Here is a 20,811-nt window from a genome sequence, read left to right as displayed (position 1 = left end):
AAACATGAATGTTCAAGATAGAAGAAGGTTACTAGGCCCGGCTGCTGCCAAGCCTATGGCATTTAGTTACACTACTGGTGGTGAAGTAGAGAAGATTTCAACGAATACGCCACCCAAATACAGCGAAGGTGAAGAGGTACTTTCTTTACATACGGGATTCATCGAGAATTGTAACGGATCTGCTTTGGTAGAAGCCAGAAACTCAAAGCATCAGACGTCATTAATTACCGCTGTATATGGTCCACGTTCCATTAGAGGTTCTTTCACATCGCAGGGTACTATAACTATTCAACTGAAAAATGGGCTTCTAGAAAAGTACAATACTAACGAACTCAAGGAAGTCGGTAGTTTTCTAACAGGCATATTCAATTCAGTGGTTAACCTGTGTCGTTATCCAAAATCTGGCATTGACATCTTTGTCTATTTAACGTATGATAAAGAACTTCAAAATGAAACTTTTGATGAAAAATTACAGAGCGAAAAATTATTTTCCCAAATAACGTCTCTCATACCTCATTGTATTACTAGTATAACACTAGCTTTAGCCGATGCTGGTATTGAAATAGTAGACATAGCGGCTGCTGGGGAGGCCAACGGTACTGTTATATCATTTATTAAAAACGGGGAAGAAATCGTAGGTCTGTGGAAAGACGAAGGTGACCACGAAGATATTTTAGAATCTGTCAGTGCTTGCAAAGAACACTATAAACGTTATAGGGATTTGATGATAAGCTGCCTATTGGAACAGAAAAATCTAGATGCAAAGTCAGCTTAGTAGTAAGAAAAAGTGAAGAATCTTTTGGAAATACGAAACCTTGTAATACAAGCACGTACACAGGCATTTTACATCATCATTATAATATATTAGTATCATCATTACCGATATATGTATATATATAATATAGCACTGTTTAAAATAATTACGTAATCATGCTACAATGATGTGAATTTATAATCTTGAAACTTTTGTTTGAACACATGTACTGTCTTGTGATAGCGCTCATGCAAGACTATCAAGCGTTTGCTTTATACTCCAGGCCCTATGCGAGATAACGTTAGCATCACCGTTCACTCTCTTTATATATTCAGTAGAAAGCTCAACGCCAATCGAGATTTTTATCAACTGTTTCAAGCAGTCCATTCCGAAGAACTTATTGCCTAGAGGATAAAATTTACCGTCCTTCAAAACATTTACTTTGGTCAAAAACTCAGTTAAGTCCTTTTCAAAAAGTTCACACGTTTCAGTGTTCAATACCGGCAACGAGATTTCAAATGGTGTAGAAATCAATAGAACCTTATGGGAGTTTCCGGAGTGATACCTAAATTCGTAGATACTATTTTCAAAGAACAGTAAAGATGTATCAAATGTTATTTTGCCTTGAACGTACTTTTCATTTACCTTGAAATCTGTGATAGATTCTTTATGTCTCAAGCCGTGGTTCATGTATGAGGTTTTGAAAGTCGCACTCCAGTGACCACCTGAACCAACTTTTGTTTTTTCACGGTCAGCCCTTGTATCGATGACTTTATACAGCCCGATCCAATCGTCTTCATTATAAAGTTCGATAGGCAGTTTCCAGTTTAAAGTTATTGGTTCAGGCGACACAAAATTATTTTCGGTGACTTCATTTTCAATGTTCAATTCACAGTACGGACTCAACCTTGTCGCAACGCTGTCCATTGCGTCTTGGATCAAGGCGCTCCAATCCTTATTTTCTCGATAGTTTTTAGGTAAGAGTTCTGCCTCACTATTGGGCTTTTTGCTTTCGTCGATTAGAGATTTAACGATGATATTTTCGATTCTATGGACAATATCTGAAACTTGTTTCAAAGGCTTCAAGCCCAACAGAGTTTTTCCAACACCACTAACGCGTTTAGTCTCACCGTAAATTTTATTGACATGAGGAGTTTCAATGAACTTGACTAGAATGAAGTTTGTTAAAGTCCACAAAACAGCTAAGATTATATTTGGTACAGCAAAATTTGTCATCAGCACGGTACCCCAAATACCGACAATTCCCAAAACTGCTTCAGGGTTGTTTAAGTATCTATAGATACCTTGGGAAGTTAGCTTTCTGGTCGAGATGTAGTTACTTAAGAAGAAATCACCATAAAACCAACCGAAATCAGAAATGGCTAGCCTAGTTTCTTTATCACACCAGGTTTGTAAAGCTACAAGAATCAAACCAAAGATTATTTGACTGTTATTTATGCTCGAGTAGTTACTCCACATTTGAAGGCCAGTTTGAATTGTCATCAGTGTGTATGTTAACACCAAATAATAATTGTAAATGAATTGCCATTGTTCATACGAATGCACTTGAGTGTACCCGTTTTCTAAAAACAATCTTGTAAACCATTTGGTCTTAGATTGTTTATACAGTATAGTGGAGATAAATAGCCAGGAAACCGATTTTATTATAAAAACGGTAATGAACAAATAATTCAAATTAATGGAATTTACATTTAGGATTGCTCCCAAGGTGAGCGCCACTACAGTACCAATAGTGAAATAGTCGGTAAATCTTAGCTTGTTAAAATTGTTAAACGAAAATCCCATGTTGATTAGTGGTCTTGAGTAGTCGTAATTCTCCTTTGAAATCAAATCATCAATTCTACCGTTTACTTGAGATTCGGAACCAAAGTCATCGCCATAGGTTCTTTCTATGTGAGGATTCTCTACGTACTTCAAAAATAGAAATTGTGAATAATGGCCAAATACGGACACCAAAAGAACTCTGTAGTCATTGCAAATCAACGATAGACCATAGTAACCCAAATAACCAATGGAATACATTGGATGAGGGGAGATATTGAAAACACCGTCAAAAATTAATTCTGATTCTTCTAAGAAGAAGAAATCACCCCAGTACCAAGCATAATCCTTAACAACACGATGCGCATCCAATTTGACCCAAATATTAAATAGGATCAAAATGACACCAAATAGAGATCTCCAATTGCAGATTTGAACCCAGTTGTATGGGATGGAAAGGTAAACGTAAGTGATGTAAGTTACAAAATCTTGCATCAAGATCAAATCAACAAATTGACGGAAAATCAACCAAACGTTGATTTCTTCTGGATAAGCGAATAAATCATATTCTTTTGGCATTTTTGACCTGATCTCATACTGAGAGAATTTTCTGATAAAATTCCAGAACTTTTCTGAGAACGCATTAGAGTTTGTTGAGAAACCTGAACTGCCATGTTGTGTCTGCGGCGTCTCCTTACTAAAAATCGCATGGGTTTTAGCAGTGTTTGTTAAAGTTTCATAATGGGACTGGTAATGTAGCACAAGACCAATACCCAGATTATAGGCTATTCTCCAGAACATATATTGCAAAAGAAAAAAATACTTTGTAAACTGGATGCCAAATCTCTGATAAGACCAGTAACAAATAAAAAAATTTGATAGAATGGCGAGTGCAATACATTTCTCCAGTAAAGATTTCTTTAAAGTTGGATCAAAAAGCGAACGCACCATATCGTGGGTCACAGGCGGTCTGAATGTTACATTACTCGACCGCGTTTTAGCCTTACTGTAACCAGATCCCTTGTCTTTTGCCACAGGATCAACCATCTCAGACACGGTAATATTACAGTTGGACATCTATAAAAAAAACAGCCTTCTTGTATCTCTCGAAGATGTTCTTTTCTTTCACAGTATCTAACTTGCTATAGTAGGTGGCCCTGTCTTCTCCTAACAATTAAGATCTCTGATTTTGTTAGGTTGAACTAACGAAGATTATTTTAGGGGGAAAAAGAAGAAAAGGAAAGAGTGTTGAACTAAAAGAGACAAAAACCTTTGAATTAAACTGTAGTTCGTTAGTTATATTTCGGAGGCTCAGTAGAAACTCTTAGCATGGGAAAGAAATAAAGGGAAACGCGAACCAATTCATTATATTTTCATATGCCTACTTATAAATTCACATGTGTCGATGATAGACTTAGGATTAAAGATTTTGCCGTTTAAGGCACCGCCGCGCATTTTTATAATCTTGCCTGGAAATAGCTCAGCGAATGATGTGGCGTGGGAAAGTGTGTAAGTGGCAGATATATGGCAAGGCAAAAGCATCTGTATAAGAAGGCATCACATTTCAATTTCACGGTTAAGTGCCGCCTGGTTGATAAGAAGTGCAGATTCAAGGGCCGTAGAATTAAGTGTAGTTTGCTGGTACATTTTGTGTCTGATTATTTAGAGTATATATTCCTTTCTAAAGTTTTCCACCATAAGTTGCTGGTCACTTGGTAAACTTTGGATCTGGACAGGCGTCAAAGTAAGAACTTGTTTGATCATGTCTTGTTGGTTTTCGGGTAGCAGCTGCAGTTTCGCAATATTGATGGTTCCATTGGAACTATCCTTGCTTGCTCCGGATGGCGCTTCTGCAGTGTTTATACTTTGTTGCTGAACCAACGAGGGTTGGTTCATGGGCACAGAGCCTTGAGTTGGAGGCATGAACGGTCCTGGTGGCATAAAGCCAAACGGCTGCTGTTGTAAAGGGGGAGGAATAAATGGAGGTGTTGCCATGGGCATTGGCATACCCATGTTCACTGGCATATTGTTGGCGTGGTTATTGACGTCATTGGACGAAACGTGCAGCGGAGTATTGTTTCTGATTCCGCCCATAGGGGTGTTTGAATTGCTTGTATTGTTACTTGAAAGCATCGATGGAACCTCACTAGTTTGAGACTTCAACACTTTTGTTACCACGCTGTAATCTATGAACCCCATTTCCAATAGGGCTTGTGTCACAGATATGGTGATATCGTTGTTGGTGTTCAAGAAGGATTCCAATTGCGATTTCTGGATATTCTCTTGATTAGATAGGATTTTCAAATTTGATATGATTTCAATAAGTTGTAATGGCGGAATTTTGCTTAAATTTTGCGAAATTTTATCTGGAGCAGTAATTGAGCCATCTTGGAAAGTTGGCAAGTGTTTGGATGCTTTACTTAATATATCAGGAAATTGAATATTTGTGTTGTTTGAAGCGGAATTGGTATTGTTCAAAGCTTGCGGTGGTGGTGGTCGCCTAGGAATAGGGACCTCTGTCACCATTTCGAATGGCAATTCTAATCCCGCTTCAAAGGGATAAGAGTCTCTATTAAGCTGTAACACTTGCTTTTGACTATTAATATTATTGATATTATTATTATTACTTGCTGCTTCTTTAAGATGCTCTTTATAGTTTGAAGGAATTATTTGTTCTATCTTTACGGGAAAATTTTCAATTCTATTTAAAGTTTCCCAAGCACGTTTACAGTCTTTACTAGTCAGATAGTCGAACAGCACACCGGTAAGTTTACCAGTTCTCGGATCATTCTTAGGTTTTATATCTATAATTGGACCAGAACCTGCCACGACCGATGTAATTATATCTTGGTTCCATTCTGGGGGTAAGCTTGTGATCTGTATCGTAGACGATAAATTTTCTGGTGTCAAGAAGTGACGACCTGTTCTTCTTCTGGGATCCGTCATTATTCTGTTTTTTGTTCCAGTTGAAAGTTTTCTAAATACCTATATACAATAATAAAATCTGTTCAAAACAGCGTACGACAATGTGGCCCACAAACAGTACGGGCAATCCTTAAAAAGTTATTAAGATTGTGTATTAGTGGGATCCCTAGCAAACGTAATACTTTGGAAAACTTATGTAGTAACGCCCGTCCTTTTCAACACGACATGTTGAAAGTTTTATTTTTTTTGGCAGTCGGGTAATACTTGTGTGCTGATAAGAAACCATCCCGAGGATGGAGGGCCACGTCTAATGAAAGTAGTGTAACAATAATAGAACAATGCTGTTTCGTATAGACGCTATTTAATTATGTCCTTATATAGAGAACGCTGCATGTGAATAGTAAAGGAATGACGTTGCTTGTTTATTTGCTTTTCTTTGTTAGTGTTTTTCTAGAGGGTTTCTTGTTTATGCTAAGTAACTTAGTAGATCCATCTTAGTAACAATATGGATTGGCTTCAAGCCGTCAGTGATAACAGCAGAGGAGTTTTTTTCAAAGAAACGGTTCAAGTCACCCAACTTAGAGTTTTCATGAAAGCTGATGAACTTCTTCTTACCAGATTTGTTGTCGTTGTAAGAGGAAACATCGTTAAAATTGTTTAATTTCTTGAAGTCCAAGTACTTACCCTTTATAGTGTTGTCGCTAGCAGCGTTGTTGATAGAAAGTTTCTTAAGCAACTCAGATAGAGTAACTAAACCGGACAACTTGCCGTCTTCGGCCAATACAGGCAATTGGTCAAAGCCATTGTCTTTCAAAATCTTGATGACATCGGCCACCTTGGCAGTCTCCTTGACGGAAACGACAGGTTTCAAATGTAGATCTTTTACAGTAGCGTCACCGAAGACATCGGCGTATGTGTTGGTAGAAGTTTCCAGCTTAGATGTATCGAAACGGGTCAAGATTTCATCATCCCACAAATCGTTCTTCTTTAACCACTCGTCGTCAACAAACTTGGTTAGATACGATCTAATGGAATCTGGGAAAATGGCGACAATGACGTCGTCTTCAGTTAATTCAGGATGGTCTTCACAGTAATTGATGACCGCAGCGAAAGCGGAACCGGAGGAACCACCCACCAAGACACCTTCGTTAGAAATTAATTGTCTGGCGTATTTGAAAGATGGCTTATCGTCGGTCTTATACCAGACGTCAATCAAATCTCTATTCAAGACATCGGGAATGAAATCGTAACCAATACCTTCGACTTTATAATCAGTGACGTCAGTCTTATTTAGATTTTCAGGTACAGCCAAAATGGATCCGAGAGGATCAGCACCCACGATTTGAATTTTCTCGTCTTGTTCTTTCAAGTATTTAGCAATACCAGTGATGGTACCACCAGTACCGGCACCGGCAACGACAGCACGTAGATTGTCGAAAAGGTTTAAGTCTTGTAGTTGTCTTTGGATTTCACGACCTGTACCGAAGTAATGAGCCTCTGGGTTCATCTTGTTGTTATATTGGTCTAGGATAACAGCGCCTGGAATTTCCTTCTCCAATTTCTTAGCAACACCGATATGGGATTCTGGAGAGTCCCAGGCAGCGGCAGTTGGAGTTCTGATGATTTCAGCGCCAAGGGCCTTCAAAACAGAAACTTTTTCGTTGGACATCTTTTCAGGCAAGGTGATGATAGTTCTGTAACCCTTGATTGCACCGACCAAAGCCAGACCAATACCGGTGTTACCAGAGGTAGGTTCGATCAGAGTAGATCTGGAAGGATGAATTCTGCCGGAAGCTTCTGCTTCTTCAACCATCGACTTAGCGATTCTGTCCTTGATGGAACCACCTGGGTTGTATAATTCAAGCTTAGCATAGATTTGTGGTCTAATGCCTAGGGCCTTTGGCAATTTTCTTAGCGCGATCAATGGGGTGTTACCGACCAAGTCGATAACGTCATGTCTCGAATCAGTTTGCTGTTCAGATTTAGTCATTTTTTTGTGCGTGGTGGTTACTTAGTTGTGTCGTAAGTAAGGGTACAATAAAAGAAACCTACAAGCTTTGCCTGTCTTTATACACAAGAGGCGGATACACGTTCATATATCTATACGTATATATATACAAGGCGGATAAAGTGCCTTTCATTAAGCTTTGAGAGAAAAAAATTTTCGGTGTTGGTTTCTTTTTTCTTTCGGTTCAAAAACTGTGGAGGAAGATGGCGAATTTGTAATGCCGTGTGAGTTGGACATGCTCAGGTCCAGCATTTATCAGCGTCACGACGGCGCTGACTCTCATGGCAATGGTGAAGCTGAAGCTGCCGCAATATGCGGCGTGTGGTAAGGTGAATTTGTATACGCTGGGAAAGATCTCTCTGCTCAGCATGTAAGGATCGTCACGTGCCATTGCCCATAACGGCCAGTAATAAATAGGGGAATGTGTCATAGCGGGAAAAACAGTGACCTCTTGATATGAACATCTTTACTATCAGCGGTCAAACGAGAACGCTTGTTTGTTGGCCATGCTTCTCTCCTGATAACGAATACTGGAAAAGTGGTTAGGGCGGGAAAAGACGCCTGTTTAGTCAGCGCATTCAGATGCCGTTGATTCTTGATAAATGTAGTAGCGTACGCATGCGTTTAGTGAGGAGATGAGCACTCCAACATAAAAGGTCTTAAAATATCTAATGATTAGTAACGACTACATCTTAAACGGTTTCTAAAGATCATCCTGTCTCTAACCCTGAATAGGAAAAATACTATGTTTGTTGAGCTCCTGGGTGTTCATTCACCCACAGGGCAATTCTGACCCAATCTTTGAAGCGGTTAAAAATCTGTTGTGGGGCTTATGATTTGCCGCTGGCAGTTAGATTCCAAAAAAGGTTCCACTTGCTACCTGCCCTTTCGTATCCGGGATCAGATAGAGGTCAGTTTTTCGCTATCGCTTACAGCGTTGTTTCAGCCAAGCAAGACAAACCAGAAGAGTTATGTGGTGGGAATAACGACTCGGCAAGGCAGTTAGTAGATGGCACTTTTGTCTTGTGGGAAATGTATTTATTATATTTTACATAATATCTAACTTCATTATTTATATAAACGCAATGTTGTCAGATACTTATAACTCTGGAGTGACGTATGTCGCTCAGGCCCTGTGAGTTTGAAAACGTGCGGAAACCGGTGCCCATACTAAAGGTCAATTATAAGCGCTTATACAACAGTTTGATAGTAGTAAAGATATAATTTTAGACAACTTTCAGACGCAGACTAAAGCAGATGTCAAAATTCATGCAATGATATTCAAATTTGATGTCGTGCAAATTATTTAACGCAATTGGAAACGGTTAAGGATGGGTCCCTGTATCTCCACTTGTGCGTTACTAATTTATTCTAAAATTCCAGAGTGTGTAGATTTACCACAGATTTCAACCAAGTCAAACTGCACAATAAAATGACAGAAAGAAGTAAAAAATGGGACCAAGCGGTTAGGTACTTTTTCCTAAACCTGCTATCGCCAGACTGTAAATTTTTTTTTCTTTTTTTCTTCTATATATATCATATTTCAAAATAAATTATCGCTGTCACTCTTATTCAAGTAGAACTGGTGTATCAGTGGTACGCAAATTTCCCTGGTTTTATTAACTTCATAGTTTTTACACCACTCATTAATATCTCTATAAAATAGGCTCTTTTTCTCATTGCCGTTTTCCAAACTTTCGGTTTCTAGCTCTTTGAAGCATTTTGCTACTCTGGATTTGTGGCACCCACACGGCCTGACACTGTCCTGCTCTTGTTCAATCGCGTCACTACTGCCATTAAGTKGCATACCATATACTTGACCGGTACCTATGCTCGATTCGGCAATATAATTTTTTGAATTCTCGGCCATTAGGCCCACACTTCTTAAATGTTTTCTTTTTCGTCTTGGTTCCCCCAACTTTAAACTAGGCGACACTGTACTTTTAACGATATTTTCATTTTCATCTGCGCCATTGCAGCTCAGAGAAAATAACCGTGCATTCTTTTTACAACTATTTGACATTATACTATCACCGTTAAAGAGACTTGTTCCATCGTCTTCTTCTTCATTGCAACTTGTGTCATCTATTTCTGAAAAAGAGTCGAGAAATAAATACATGTCTGTTCCTTCGGCGTCTTCATAAAGGTCACTCATTCTTACTATTTAATATTTTGCTATTAAGAAGAAGCTGGTCGCTTGTTGTCTTGCGCAGCAAGCTTTCCTATTCACCAGCTTTGCCTAGAATAAGAGTCTTGACTATTTTGTACCATTTAGGTTACACTTCAGCCAAGAAAAAAAAATTTTGTGAAAAAGGGGAGTAGGATGTACAAACCACAAAGAAAAGAACAAGTAAGAATTATTCAGACAGGTTTTCATACCAAAATTCCCAAATTTCATCATAGTCTTTTGCGATAAAAGGAACATGCTAGACGTTTTTGATCAACGTCCTCTTTTATTAGAAACGTCAATCCCCCAGTCATTCGCGTCAGCTCGTCATTGTTCCCCGACTCATCAAACGCGAATTATCGTCGAAAGAGGTAAAAAGAAAAGCGCAGGAACCTCGAAAAAAAAAAAAATGGAACAAAGCTCAATCACGAAGAAGAATGAAGCAATATTTTCTTAGATATTGGGTAAAGAATTCATCTCAAAGCTTTACTTAACAATAGGAACACCACTCAACAACAATAAAGATAATACACCCTGGTTTCTATTACCTAGCTTTCATAATCGGTTAGTTAGAGTTTGCGTATAAAGTATATTAATAATGAGAGACTACAAATTGGTGGTATTAGGTGCAGGTGGTGTTGGTAAATCCTGTTTGACTGTACAATTTGTACAAGGAGTTTATTTGGATACGTATGATCCAACAATCGAAGATTCCTACAGGAAGAACATCGAGATCGATAATAAAGTTTTCGATCTGGAAATCCTAGACACAGCAGGGATTGCGCAATTCACAGCGATGCGAGAACTGTATATAAAATCAGGAATGGGTTTCCTCTTGGTGTATTCAGTAACGGACCGACAATCTTTAGAAGAACTGATGGAATTAAGAGAACAAGTTTTGAGAATCAAAGATTCCGACCGTGTTCCAATGGTCCTAATAGGTAATAAAGCCGATCTAAACAATGAAAGGGTAATAAGCGTAGAAGAGGGAATTGAAGTAAGCAGTAAATGGGGCAGAGTCCCATTTTATGAAACCAGCGCTTTATTGAGAAGTAATGTCGACGAAGTGTTTGTGGATCTGGTGAGACAAATCATTCGGAATGAAATGGAAAGTGTTGCCATTAAAGACGCAAGAAATCAAAGCCAACAGTTTGATATGAACCACGCTTCATCGTCTAGGCTTCCTAGCTCTGCAAAAAAAGATACAAAGCAATCAAAAAATAAACAATCATCCAGAGATTTATATAATAAGTCATCACATGGCCAAGCCAAGACAAAAAAATCTACATCAGTTAATGAAAAGCGTAAACCATCACACCCAGCTTCTAAACCCGGGGTTACCAACAGAACAGATTCTAACTCATCTTTACAGCAAAAAATGAAGAAAAAGAAGAACTCATCATGCAGTATTTTGTAATCACCATAATTTTCCTTTATAGACGTAAAATATAAATAAAAAAAAAAAAAGAGAGAGAACGATGTGATAGTTTGGAAATAAGTATCGAGTTACGTTATATAAAAAAATAAACCTCCAAAAAGAGTTATCTGTTGAGAAAGGAACGAATGTATTCTTAATACGCTGGTCAACAAAAATGGACGCAACCGGAATCGAACCGATGACCTCTTCCTTGCAAGGGAAGCGCGCTACCAACTGCGCCATGTGCCCATAATGTATTCAAAGTACATTTTCTGAAGGTAAATATACCTTTCTGTCTAATAGCCTAGTACCATCCCGCTTTCTGCAAATTCTATTGGTATTTTTGGTAAGACGTTTAACAAAGTAATGGTGTGCACTTGTTCCGAGATGCGCATTTCATATAGAATTCTCAGCAGAGAAGAACCAACCACCCAATCTTTGAGAAGAAAATTCTATAACTCAATCACAAAATAGCTCATAAAGAAGAATACAGTTAGCTCCTCTCATATTTAGTTCTGTTTTTTTTGTCTTTTGTGGTGTTATGCGCCTTTATGAATTTGAGAATGAACAACTATTCAAAACGCTTGCTAAATGGGGTTGCACACAAAGGCTAATGTTAGAGAGTACCTGATGTTTGGATTAGATCTTATACGTGCTATTGTCTCTCTGAGTTCAGATCCGGGTAAAGCTGTGGAAAAATAAGAAGGTCAAAATATTCAAAATATAACTACTGAGTATAAACCACTGCAAACTAGTCTGACTTCAAGGCCCTTGCAAGCGAATATAGATACATTTAATCATGTACATGGTCAGATGTGGCCTCAAACCTAATGTACCGTGTCTTTCACTTGACCTGGCCTTTGCGCTATCGAAACAACTCATAAATAGGCGTTTTAGATCTACCTTACAAATGGAAGATGATAGAAATATAATGGAAACCCTCGGCAAAGACAAAAGTATATCCTCCGAAGAAGTTGAGTTTAAGTTAGCACAACTAAGGGAATTTACCAAGAACCTAAAGAGCCGTATTCACAATGTCAAGTCGCCAAAGTTAGCTAGTTATAAAGTCAACGATGCGGCGTCAATATCTGAGGAAGCTAGAACTCTCGATATTAGCAGAAACATCTCTTTCGAAAATGAAGCACCTGTAACTGAGAATAAGGGTACCGGAAATCTGGTCAGTTTGATCCAATCTTCATTTTCAGAGAAGGTTAATTATCTTGTACCGAAAGTAATAAGAGAAAGAGTAGCCGATGACGACGTTCTTGCGAAAAGTATTCTCGACAAATCTCAGAGGAACTGGGCACCTATCATAGATAAACTTTATACCAGTGGTGAAAGACTAAAAAACACTGATTCCAAGGAAATGTCCGTTTGGTTAAAGGATACAATAAAAGTTTTGCCATTCCATAGTATCCTTCAATTGGATGAAATGCTGTTGGAGCAAATTGACGGAGACGTTGCTAAATTCAACACTCATATGTATGAATGCATTTTCAACAATTTAGGGAACTTAAGACCAAGCAGCTCGAATCAGAATGCTACTATTAACGACAAAGTCATACTCAAAATGAAACAATTACTAGAGAGGTATGATAACACCTTGAAAATAATTGAAGAGAGACGTGCTAAAAATGAAGGACCACCTCTGCGAAAACCAAAGATGACCCAACTAATATTCAATAACTGCCTAAAATACTCAAGCAAATGCTCGAGCTTCGAAGACATGGAGTATTTCATTGTAAGGTTTAAGGATATTTATGACATATCGCCAAACAAACAAAACTTAACTACCGTGATACAATTCTATTCTAGAAAGGGGGAAATGACTAAACAAGCTTGGAATACTTTTGACACAATGAAATTTTTATCCACAAAACACTTCCCTGACATACGCACATATAACACCATGCTACAAGTATGTGAAAAGGAAAAGAATTTTCCAAAGGCCTTAGATTTATTTCAAGAATTACAAGACCATAATATCAAACCCACAACTGACACTTATATAATGATGGCGAGGGTTTTAGCTACTTCAAGCAGTAATACCATTGTAAGTGAGGGCAAACCAAGCTCTCTAAGACTGTTGGGATGGAAATATCTTCATGAGTTAGAAGAAAAAAAGCTTTATAGACACAAAAATGATGAGTTAAACTTATTTCTGGCTATGATGGCATTAGCCGCATATGACGGTGACGTCGAGTTGAGTAGAGCTCTGTATTACTTATTTATTGGGAAAAAGTACAAAACTGTTTGCGCACATTGGAATGGAAACATTTCCAAAGACCAAGACAGGATATGGAAATCTGTTTTGTTACCCGAGATGCTAAATTACTTAATGCTTGCTTATGCAAACTTTGATCCTAGAAAATTGCCAGTGTTATCTGGCTACGAGAAAGGTATTGAGTTGAGAAGGAGATTGTTAAGTGAGTTCGACTCCGCCGGAAGATTGGATGATACTAACAAGTCTGTCAGATTTAAGTTGCCATTTCTTCCAATTAATAGTTTGACTTTAGAAGCGCAAGTACTGGCGGAATCTAATGCAGTTTGGAATTTCAACCTCGAAAATGGAGGAACATTTCATACATTGACATCTACGAATGAAACAATACGAGAAGCAGTAAAAAAAGATGAACAGTTGTTCGATTCTTTTGCCAGGGATGCAAATGATTTAAATGATTTCAAATTTAGAATCATGTATGAAGTGGCTAAAAGGAAAAAGGATGACATTAACGTCAGAGTGTTCAACAAAATATCTTTATACACTTATTTGACAATACCCATAAACTTAAAGCATCAACAAGAATTCCTGCGAAGGTTAACAGTCTTCACTTTTCAACAACATGAATTTGAAGCTGTCATAAAACGATTATATGAGAGTTATTGTAACATTCTCTTGACTGATCATATCGGTCAAAAATGTACGTCAGATGGAACCATTTCCACAAACGAGGTCGAGATAAGGAAAGAGTCAACGTTGAGAATGGATGATATATGGTACATCACCTGTCTGAAATATAAAATTATGATGGATGCCACGATGTACGAATTGGTAATGAAAGCTGCGACGGAATTTCAAAATGAGGAATTAGCTAAAAAAGTATGGAACGACAGGGGTAAGTTCAGGACGACTACGCCGTTTTTACAAACTGACCAAAGAACTAGGATATCAAAGGACCAGAAATTTGCACACTTGATGGTCGAATTTTTCACAAAACAGGGAAAATATTCTGATGCAATGGCTATCGTTCTATCTTCCAAAAATCGTTTCAATTGGGCGTATTCTATGGTCAGGAACTTGCACAAGGCCCTGGAAGAAATCGATGATAGAAATAATGTTGAGATCTTACTTGATGTGGTTAATAAGAAATCGCATGCAAATGCATTAAAGTGGGAAGAGCGGGAGCTCAAGTTCTAACTACCAAGTCACCATTTTTGCCATTGGTTGACACACAGCATATATGCGTTCATGGAAATCTATATTAATATATATTAAAGCGCTTGTAAATAAACCTTTTTCAAAATGAATTCACAAAATAGAGTGAAATATGCATGTACAAAATTATCTTAATTACTTTTTGAGGACGTACTCGATGAATCGTCTTCTTCATTATGATCGACAGTTAAAAAGTCTTTGTCATTCACAGATGCATCAGAAACCGCATCCGAATCAGGTTGTAACTTTTGCTGTAAATTTTCGACTTCAAGACGTAGCCTATCAACTTCCTTCTCGAAATTTTTCCCGTAATGATCAATATAATAGGTAGCCCCATTATGGGCTGCCCAAAGGAATACAATGATTAAAAATAGAGCTGCAGCTAGCTTGTAACGAATCCATATACCACATAATAACATGGTAAATAACTGGTAGAAGTATTGAGAGAGTGTATAAATCACCATCGGCCAAGGTGATCTCAATTTAACTGCCCAGAAGTTTTTGAACTGGTGAGTGGTTAAGTACTCAAAACTTGTCATTCTTTCACCGGACTTGATTTTGTTGGACTTTTTCAAAGTAATGAAGTAATGGTATAGGCATTGCCAAATCAAGTAGTAAAGGGATGTCCAAAGAATGTTCTTTTTGATATCCAATGAACTTTGAATGATTGCCCCTGGGAATCTATCAATCTTGTAGTCAAGCGGCAATCCATGATAGATAACATACATGACACAAGGAGGTATGATGTGGATGAAACATGAGGTAGTTTTATCAATTGAATGTATTACTAGAGAATTTCTCCAAGTGATAACAGCAAAACATAACGTTCCAAAAGTGAATGCAAAACACGATTGGAAAAGACTAGAAGAATGTGGGAAAATCCAAATGAACAGTAGGCATAAAATATTCACAAAATAACAAAAGTCAGCCAAAAAGTAATGATTTTTGGTTTTATAATATGTGTAAAATCGAATGGGCATTAGGACAAAAAAAAGCATGGTATAATAAATGTGAAACCATTCTGGGAACCTACCCATCAAAAACCCAATAAAAAAAACATTAAATAATGTAAACGGGTAGAACGCTTTCTCTAATCTCGAGCTATTTTTGAAAAAAATGGAATCTAGAGGCTCATCTAAATTCTTAATTCTTTGTAAAGCTTTCACTTTAAAATCTTCTAGCTGCAGAAAGGAACGACTCCTATTCAGATGGTGCAGATGGCTATGATGTTCCTTGCGCGGTTTACGTCTTCTAAAACCTTCAAAATTTCTCAATTTCTGTTCTGCTCTGGAAAGATTCGAGCCATGGTAATATTTGGAAACGACTTTTGACGCTATCGGATCGAGAAATTCTAAAAGACTCGTTAGTGAGACAGAATTATTTGTTTCATCCTCCATCTCATCATTGTCTAATTTTTTCATCCTGATGATAGTAGTGATGAATGCCACGCAAAAATGTAAAAAAATACTTTATCAAATGGTAACTTAAATGTACCAAGGCCCCTCTATGAAGTTGAACCTTATAACGCCTCTGAGATATAATCACTGTCCGCTAAACCCACTTAGGGGTTGTCTGCCTCAGAAAAACCAACATTTGATCTGCCTGTGAATCTTCGGCCCAAATCACATAGTGCGAGATATTTCGGGATATAGTTATACGTAACACAATGGCCAAAACACTTGGCCTGAAACGAGCTCTAATGATAACATAAATGTGAAGCTTACCGTGTTCGGTACATACGTTAATATACGTATATAGAGATTTGAATATGCCCACTGAAATTCAGCTTAGTATACACATATGTTCTTGTTCTTCGATTTACATGACAATTTGAGGGAATTTGCCGATTTAATTGTGACAGCATCCGTGCATTCACCCCATCCACCCATACACTCACATATTATTTCATTTTTCTGTTCAAGTATACCGCGGGCAGAACATAGATAGAGCGCGTTGCTAGCAGCTAGCAACGCGCTCTATCTAGAGGGAGGCCCTCTTACTGCGGGCAGAACCGATTACTGTAGCACTTACACGCGCTGGAGACTCCAGCAACAAGCTGGCCGGATGGAGAGTTTGTCTCGTCGGTGTCGCTCGGTTTGGCATCCTGGCATGAAATAGTAGTGATAATTAGAGCTAATATAGTCAATAGTTACAAAGAGGCATATATTGATTATCTAGATTTTGGGTGATTTATTTTTGGGTGGTCAATAGAAGAAAGCGAGCAACAATTTGAATTGAAACGTATGTCCCTTACCCACTATAAGAAAGAGAAAGCGCTAAAGGTAATGAAACACTTTGCAGCACAATAACTATGAGAAGCAATAAGACACGTCCAAGCTACTACGGTAAAACAAAGACGCCCATGACCAACATGTTCCCATTAGCCCACATCGGTAAGGCGTAATTGGTGTATAAGTCAGATGCAGCGTGCACACAGAACAATAGTCATGTGAATGGAAGCTGGAACGCCACGCCGAAATGTACTATCAGGCGATGTGAGCACCTGAATCCGCTAAAAATATCTGTCTAAGAATAAAATCTGTCCTTCTCCTCTTTCTAACACAACTGAAGCTTTCTCTTTTGAAACTATTACTATGAAATAATATACTAACATCAATTTCAAATAAACATAAGGATTTTCGTCCTTACGATTTATTTCTGATCTTTTTAATACAGAAGAACAATGAAGGTTGAAATCGATTCCTTTTCAGGTAACAGAATCTACCCAGGTAGAGGTACTTTGTTTGTCCGTGGTGACTCCAAGATCTTCAGATTCCAAAACTCCAAATCTGCTTCTTTGTTCAAGCAAAGAAAGAACCCAAGAAGAATTGCTTGGACTGTCTTGTTCAGAAAGCACCACAAGAAAGGTATCACTGAAGAAGTTGCCAAGAAGAGATCTAGAAAGACCGTCAAGGCCCAAAGACCAATCACTGGTGCTTCTTTGGACTTGATCAAGGAAAGAAGAGCTTTGAAGCCAGAAGTTAGAAAGGCTAACAGAGACGAAAAATTGAAGGCTGACAAGGAAAAGAAGAAGGCTGACAAGGCTGCCAGAAAGGCTGAAAAGGCTAAGTCTGTTGGTACTCAAGGTTCCAAATTCTCCAAGCAACAAGCCAAGGGTGCCTTCCAAAAGGTCGCTGCCACTTCCCGTTAAGGTAACCAATCTTTCTTAGTTTATTTTATTAATAATATATCATTACAAAAAGAAATGAAATAAAAAAATAAAAATGTAACCCTTTACTTGTTTTTGTATTAACTATCAATAATAAACAATATAAAAAAACATACTACAATAGAACTTCATATTATTTCAGTCAGTTATGCAACGGAAGCGTGAAAAATGCAGAAATACGCGGGTTCAAATGTTACCCGAATTGACAGTTTTTTTTAGAGCTACTAAATTCGAGAGCTGTATGATCTTGCACCTCCATGATCAAAGTATAGGGTAAGCTGTTAGTAGCATGCCCTCAAGCAATTTGTGAGCAAGTTTAAAGTTCATTTTCTCCTTTCTCACGTGGGTGTGTTTCCTTTCAGCGTAAGTGCAATGATGGTGCCTAGAAATAATCCGCTACTAGTTTTCAATAGGCTATTCCTTCGATGCCGGGGTGTGAGTTCACCAATGCAGAGAAACTTATGTCAGATACCACACAGGAACCTCAGTTTTTCCTGTACGCCATTAGGAGAGAACCCTTTACTACGATCTGCGACCAATATTTCGTTGGTGCGGAACAAAAGGTTCTACAGCGGTGGGGGGAAGAACAACGAGTTTAAGGAAGATGAAACTAAAAGTGAAGAAAGAAAGAAAGATGAACCGCGCGGTATCAAAGGGTTGATGGCCAAATACGGTTATTCTGCATTGATCGTATATATCCTGTTAACATGTATTGATTTGCCCCTATGTTTCTTAGGAGTCCATTCACTAGGTGAGGAAAAAATCAAGATATATCTGAATAGAGGTAAGCAGCTAATTGGGATGGACGGGTCAGATGAAAGCAAAGTGATCGAAGAAGTGAGGAAGAAGCAAGCCCGCCGCGAAGCCATCCAGGCGAAAAACGCCAATGATGTAGAGGACGCGTCGAAGAAGACGCTCAATGAAAGATGGCAAGAGATGAAGGACAGCACGCTGTTAGCAGAACTGCTGATCGCGTACGGTGTACACAAGAGTTTAATCATCGTAAGAGTGCCCCTGACGGCACTGCTAACACCATCCTTCGTCAGATTCTTGCAGAAGTTTGGCATCGACCTAATGAAGAAGCAGAAGAAAGCATTCCAAATGATGGCCTCGGAAGCTAAATTAAGGTACAAGGGGAACAACCCTAGCGATTTCATAAAGAACGAGAGCACAAGCGCACTGGAAATTACGAGGCGCAAACCAAAAACTAAGGGCCAGAAATGGTTCAATGGCCTAATGTAAAACCTCGGTGCAGGCTTAGCATGTATATAGTATAGAACCTATTTCTTTTCTTTTTTTCTTTCCTACGTACCTACTACCAACAGAACAATCGGTCACGTGAACCAGTCACCAGCTTTTGTGTCCGTACCCATCTTACGTAAGCCCGGTTGCCAACACTAATTTAGCTGATCTCTCTAGAAACCGCTGATCCTGCTCGTTGTACCCCAGCTGGACCACCCAATGAGCACCGACCAGCCCCCACGTGCCAAACGACGGCCAAAAAAGAACGGCTCCAACACGTGCACCTGTGTCGTCTAAACGTAGCCTAAACTCAACGGGAAGCTCTTCCCTCAACGAAAAGTCCTTTGTAGTGCGCCTTTCACATTTGTTCCAGAAGATTCGGTTCTCCGGCCGGTCAAAAACCCGCTCTAGCCTAGGGCTAAAAATACTTGGAGGCAGAATTCATCGTGACCATGGGTTACCGCGGAAGCGGAGAGAGCTTTTTGTTTGTTTTTCTTTTAGTGAGGGCACACGACTCGGGTGTATTTGCTACCGTGTTTTTTACCGCCCTTCGTGGTCCATCTCATCGCCTTTGCGGGTCTGGTTGCGATCATTCGATTTTTGTCTTTTTCTACTATGGGGTTCTCCCCGAGTGCAATTTAGAGTGCGTTTTTTCAATGCATTCGTTTACATTCCCAATTGCTCATTGCCCTTCTTGCCCTTACCCATCCTCTTTTTCCCTACCATTAGGCCGGCCTTTTTTCCCAAATGGGTACTTGTTTTTACGATCTTCAGCTGGAACGTGGAGACTTGAAACTTGGTGCCTCTTATATTTAAAGACTACTGAGCTTCTTTGTTTCACCGTCCCACTTCTAGGAATTTTTTTTTCTTGTAGTCTAGGCGCTTCAATTATATTTATATCATCAGATTGACAAACACATATATACGTTTAAATTGGCAGATATCCTTACTATTGATATATTATCTTCCCTTTGATTTAGTTAAAGAGGTTAGAAATAGTTATTGTCACAATAAGTTATAAATAGCACACCTGTGAAAAGATAAAATAAAACAAGAATAAAAAAAAATAAAGAGAAAAGAATATAGAAATATAAACTTCACTACCTAACTATACATTTTTTCTTACAGAAAAAGTCCAAGAATAGTTACTTTATTCTTCTATCTTCATTCTTTTTAGGTTTCTTCTAGATTTCCTCACGATACTATTTTTTTTTCCCCCATTTTGCATATTATAAATAATGAGCACCGCATTCAACGATTACTGCACTGTTTGTGATCGTCTTATTCCTTCATCTCCACAGAAAACAAACAATAGCAATAAGAAAATCCAAAGGGACAATGAAACCAAGAACAATTCGCAGTCGGATAAACTGTATTGCTCCGAAGATTGTAAGCTCAAGGACTCAAACCCTTTAAATGAGAAGCTATTGTCTCACCTACACAAGAAGATAAAGACTTCTCATTCGCAAGATCTCACCCCTCCGTTTTCATATTCCAAAAATATAACTGCATCAAACCTTTTCGAGCCGGCCACTTCATTATCTTCTTCTCCATCGTCATCAACTATTCCCTTTGACGAATTGGATAAGTTAGATTCTTTGCTCATTTCCCCATTGCTGCTGCCCCAAGATGGTGTCGCAAACGCTAAAAAGGAATTCCATTCCACTCACGTCAACGGCTACGACGATACTAATGAACACTATTTGAACCTAACCGACTGTCTCAAACTCGACTCCGGCTACCAATTGCATTCAAAGGCACACTTGGGCTACGAAAATGATTTACCAAGGTCAAACGATACCAATGACAATAGTTTGATCTCGGATCAAATCATTGAAAACAACTACAACCTATGGTTTAGACTATCTTCTAGTTAGTAACCTCTCATTTGCTTATCACTTTTCCCAATTT

The 20,811-nt window shown here is 38.5% G+C and overlaps 12 protein-coding genes and 1 non-coding gene across 13 annotated transcripts; 7 read left to right on the top strand and 6 right to left on the bottom strand.

Moving 5' to 3' along the window:
• Positions 1-4: 4 nt before the first annotated feature.
• MTR3 (exosome non-catalytic core subunit MTR3) lies at positions 5-775 on the top strand (the record flags this gene model as incomplete). The annotated part of the gene is made up of 1 exon (XM_018365264.1): positions 5-775. One exon carries the CDS (start codon positions 5-7, stop codon positions 773-775), a length of 771 nt encoding a protein of 256 aa, XP_018222364.1.
• Positions 776-1,000: 225 nt separating this feature from the next.
• Positions 1,001-3,613, bottom strand: CHO2 (phosphatidylethanolamine N-methyltransferase; the record flags this gene model as incomplete). Its single annotated transcript, XM_018365263.1, has 1 exon — positions 1,001-3,613. The coding sequence occupies one exon, from the start codon at positions 3,611-3,613 to the stop codon at positions 1,001-1,003; it is 2,613 nt and encodes an 870-aa protein (XP_018222363.1).
• Positions 3,614-4,198: 585 nt separating this feature from the next.
• Positions 4,199-5,482, bottom strand: PTI1 (cleavage polyadenylation factor subunit PTI1; the record flags this gene model as incomplete). Its single annotated transcript, XM_018365262.1, has 1 exon — positions 4,199-5,482. The coding sequence occupies one exon, from the start codon at positions 5,480-5,482 to the stop codon at positions 4,199-4,201; it is 1,284 nt and encodes a 427-aa protein (XP_018222362.1).
• A 445-nt stretch (positions 5,483-5,927) lies between these two features.
• Positions 5,928-7,451, bottom strand: CYS4 (cystathionine beta-synthase CYS4; the record flags this gene model as incomplete). Its single annotated transcript, XM_018365261.1, has 1 exon — positions 5,928-7,451. The coding sequence occupies one exon, from the start codon at positions 7,449-7,451 to the stop codon at positions 5,928-5,930; it is 1,524 nt and encodes a 507-aa protein (XP_018222361.1).
• A 1,561-nt stretch (positions 7,452-9,012) lies between these two features.
• On the bottom strand, positions 9,013-9,624 carry DI49_2117 (uncharacterized protein; the record flags this gene model as incomplete). Its single annotated transcript, XM_018365260.1, has 1 exon — positions 9,013-9,624. One exon carries the CDS (start codon positions 9,622-9,624, stop codon positions 9,013-9,015), a length of 612 nt encoding a protein of 203 aa, XP_018222360.1.
• A 610-nt stretch (positions 9,625-10,234) lies between these two features.
• On the top strand, positions 10,235-11,053 carry RSR1 (Ras family GTPase RSR1; the record flags this gene model as incomplete). The annotated part of the gene is made up of 1 exon (XM_018365259.1): positions 10,235-11,053. The coding sequence occupies one exon, from the start codon at positions 10,235-10,237 to the stop codon at positions 11,051-11,053; it is 819 nt and encodes a 272-aa protein (XP_018222359.1).
• Positions 11,054-11,229: 176 nt separating this feature from the next.
• DI49_2115 lies at positions 11,230-11,302 on the bottom strand. Its single transcript has one exon. It is a non-coding gene; the product is annotated as a tRNA-Ala (tRNA).
• Positions 11,303-11,852: 550 nt separating this feature from the next.
• Positions 11,853-14,471, top strand: CCM1 (Ccm1p; the record flags this gene model as incomplete). Its single annotated transcript, XM_018365258.1, has 1 exon — positions 11,853-14,471. One exon carries the CDS (start codon positions 11,853-11,855, stop codon positions 14,469-14,471), a length of 2,619 nt encoding a protein of 872 aa, XP_018222358.1.
• A 149-nt stretch (positions 14,472-14,620) lies between these two features.
• On the bottom strand, positions 14,621-15,910 carry GPC1 (glycerophosphocholine acyltransferase; the record flags this gene model as incomplete). Its single annotated transcript, XM_018365257.1, has 1 exon — positions 14,621-15,910. The coding sequence occupies one exon, from the start codon at positions 15,908-15,910 to the stop codon at positions 14,621-14,623; it is 1,290 nt and encodes a 429-aa protein (XP_018222357.1).
• A 1,262-nt stretch (positions 15,911-17,172) lies between these two features.
• On the top strand, positions 17,173-17,640 carry RPL24B (60S ribosomal protein eL24; the record flags this gene model as incomplete). Its single annotated transcript, XM_018365256.1, has 1 exon — positions 17,173-17,640. One exon carries the CDS (start codon positions 17,173-17,175, stop codon positions 17,638-17,640), a length of 468 nt encoding a protein of 155 aa, XP_018222356.1.
• A 390-nt stretch (positions 17,641-18,030) lies between these two features.
• On the top strand, positions 18,031-18,900 carry NAT2 (Nat2p; the record flags this gene model as incomplete). The annotated part of the gene is made up of 1 exon (XM_018365255.1): positions 18,031-18,900. The coding sequence occupies one exon, from the start codon at positions 18,031-18,033 to the stop codon at positions 18,898-18,900; it is 870 nt and encodes a 289-aa protein (XP_018222355.1).
• A 452-nt stretch (positions 18,901-19,352) lies between these two features.
• Positions 19,353-19,811, top strand: DI49_2110 (uncharacterized protein; the record flags this gene model as incomplete). The annotated part of the gene is made up of 1 exon (XM_018365254.1): positions 19,353-19,811. One exon carries the CDS (start codon positions 19,353-19,355, stop codon positions 19,809-19,811), a length of 459 nt encoding a protein of 152 aa, XP_018222354.1.
• Positions 19,812-20,138: 327 nt separating this feature from the next.
• ECL1 (Ecl1p) lies at positions 20,139-20,777 on the top strand (the record flags this gene model as incomplete). The annotated part of the gene is made up of 1 exon (XM_018365253.1): positions 20,139-20,777. One exon carries the CDS (start codon positions 20,139-20,141, stop codon positions 20,775-20,777), a length of 639 nt encoding a protein of 212 aa, XP_018222353.1.
• Between the last annotated feature and the right edge of the window lie 34 nt (positions 20,778-20,811).

Source organism: Saccharomyces eubayanus, chromosome VII (genome assembly GCF_001298625.1).
Source record: "Saccharomyces eubayanus strain FM1318 chromosome VII, whole genome shotgun sequence".
Taxonomy (NCBI): Eukaryota; Fungi; Ascomycota; class Saccharomycetes; order Saccharomycetales; family Saccharomycetaceae; genus Saccharomyces; species Saccharomyces eubayanus.
The sequence above is the reverse complement of the archived record's forward strand: the minus strand, read 5'-3'. Positions and strand labels throughout refer to the sequence as shown.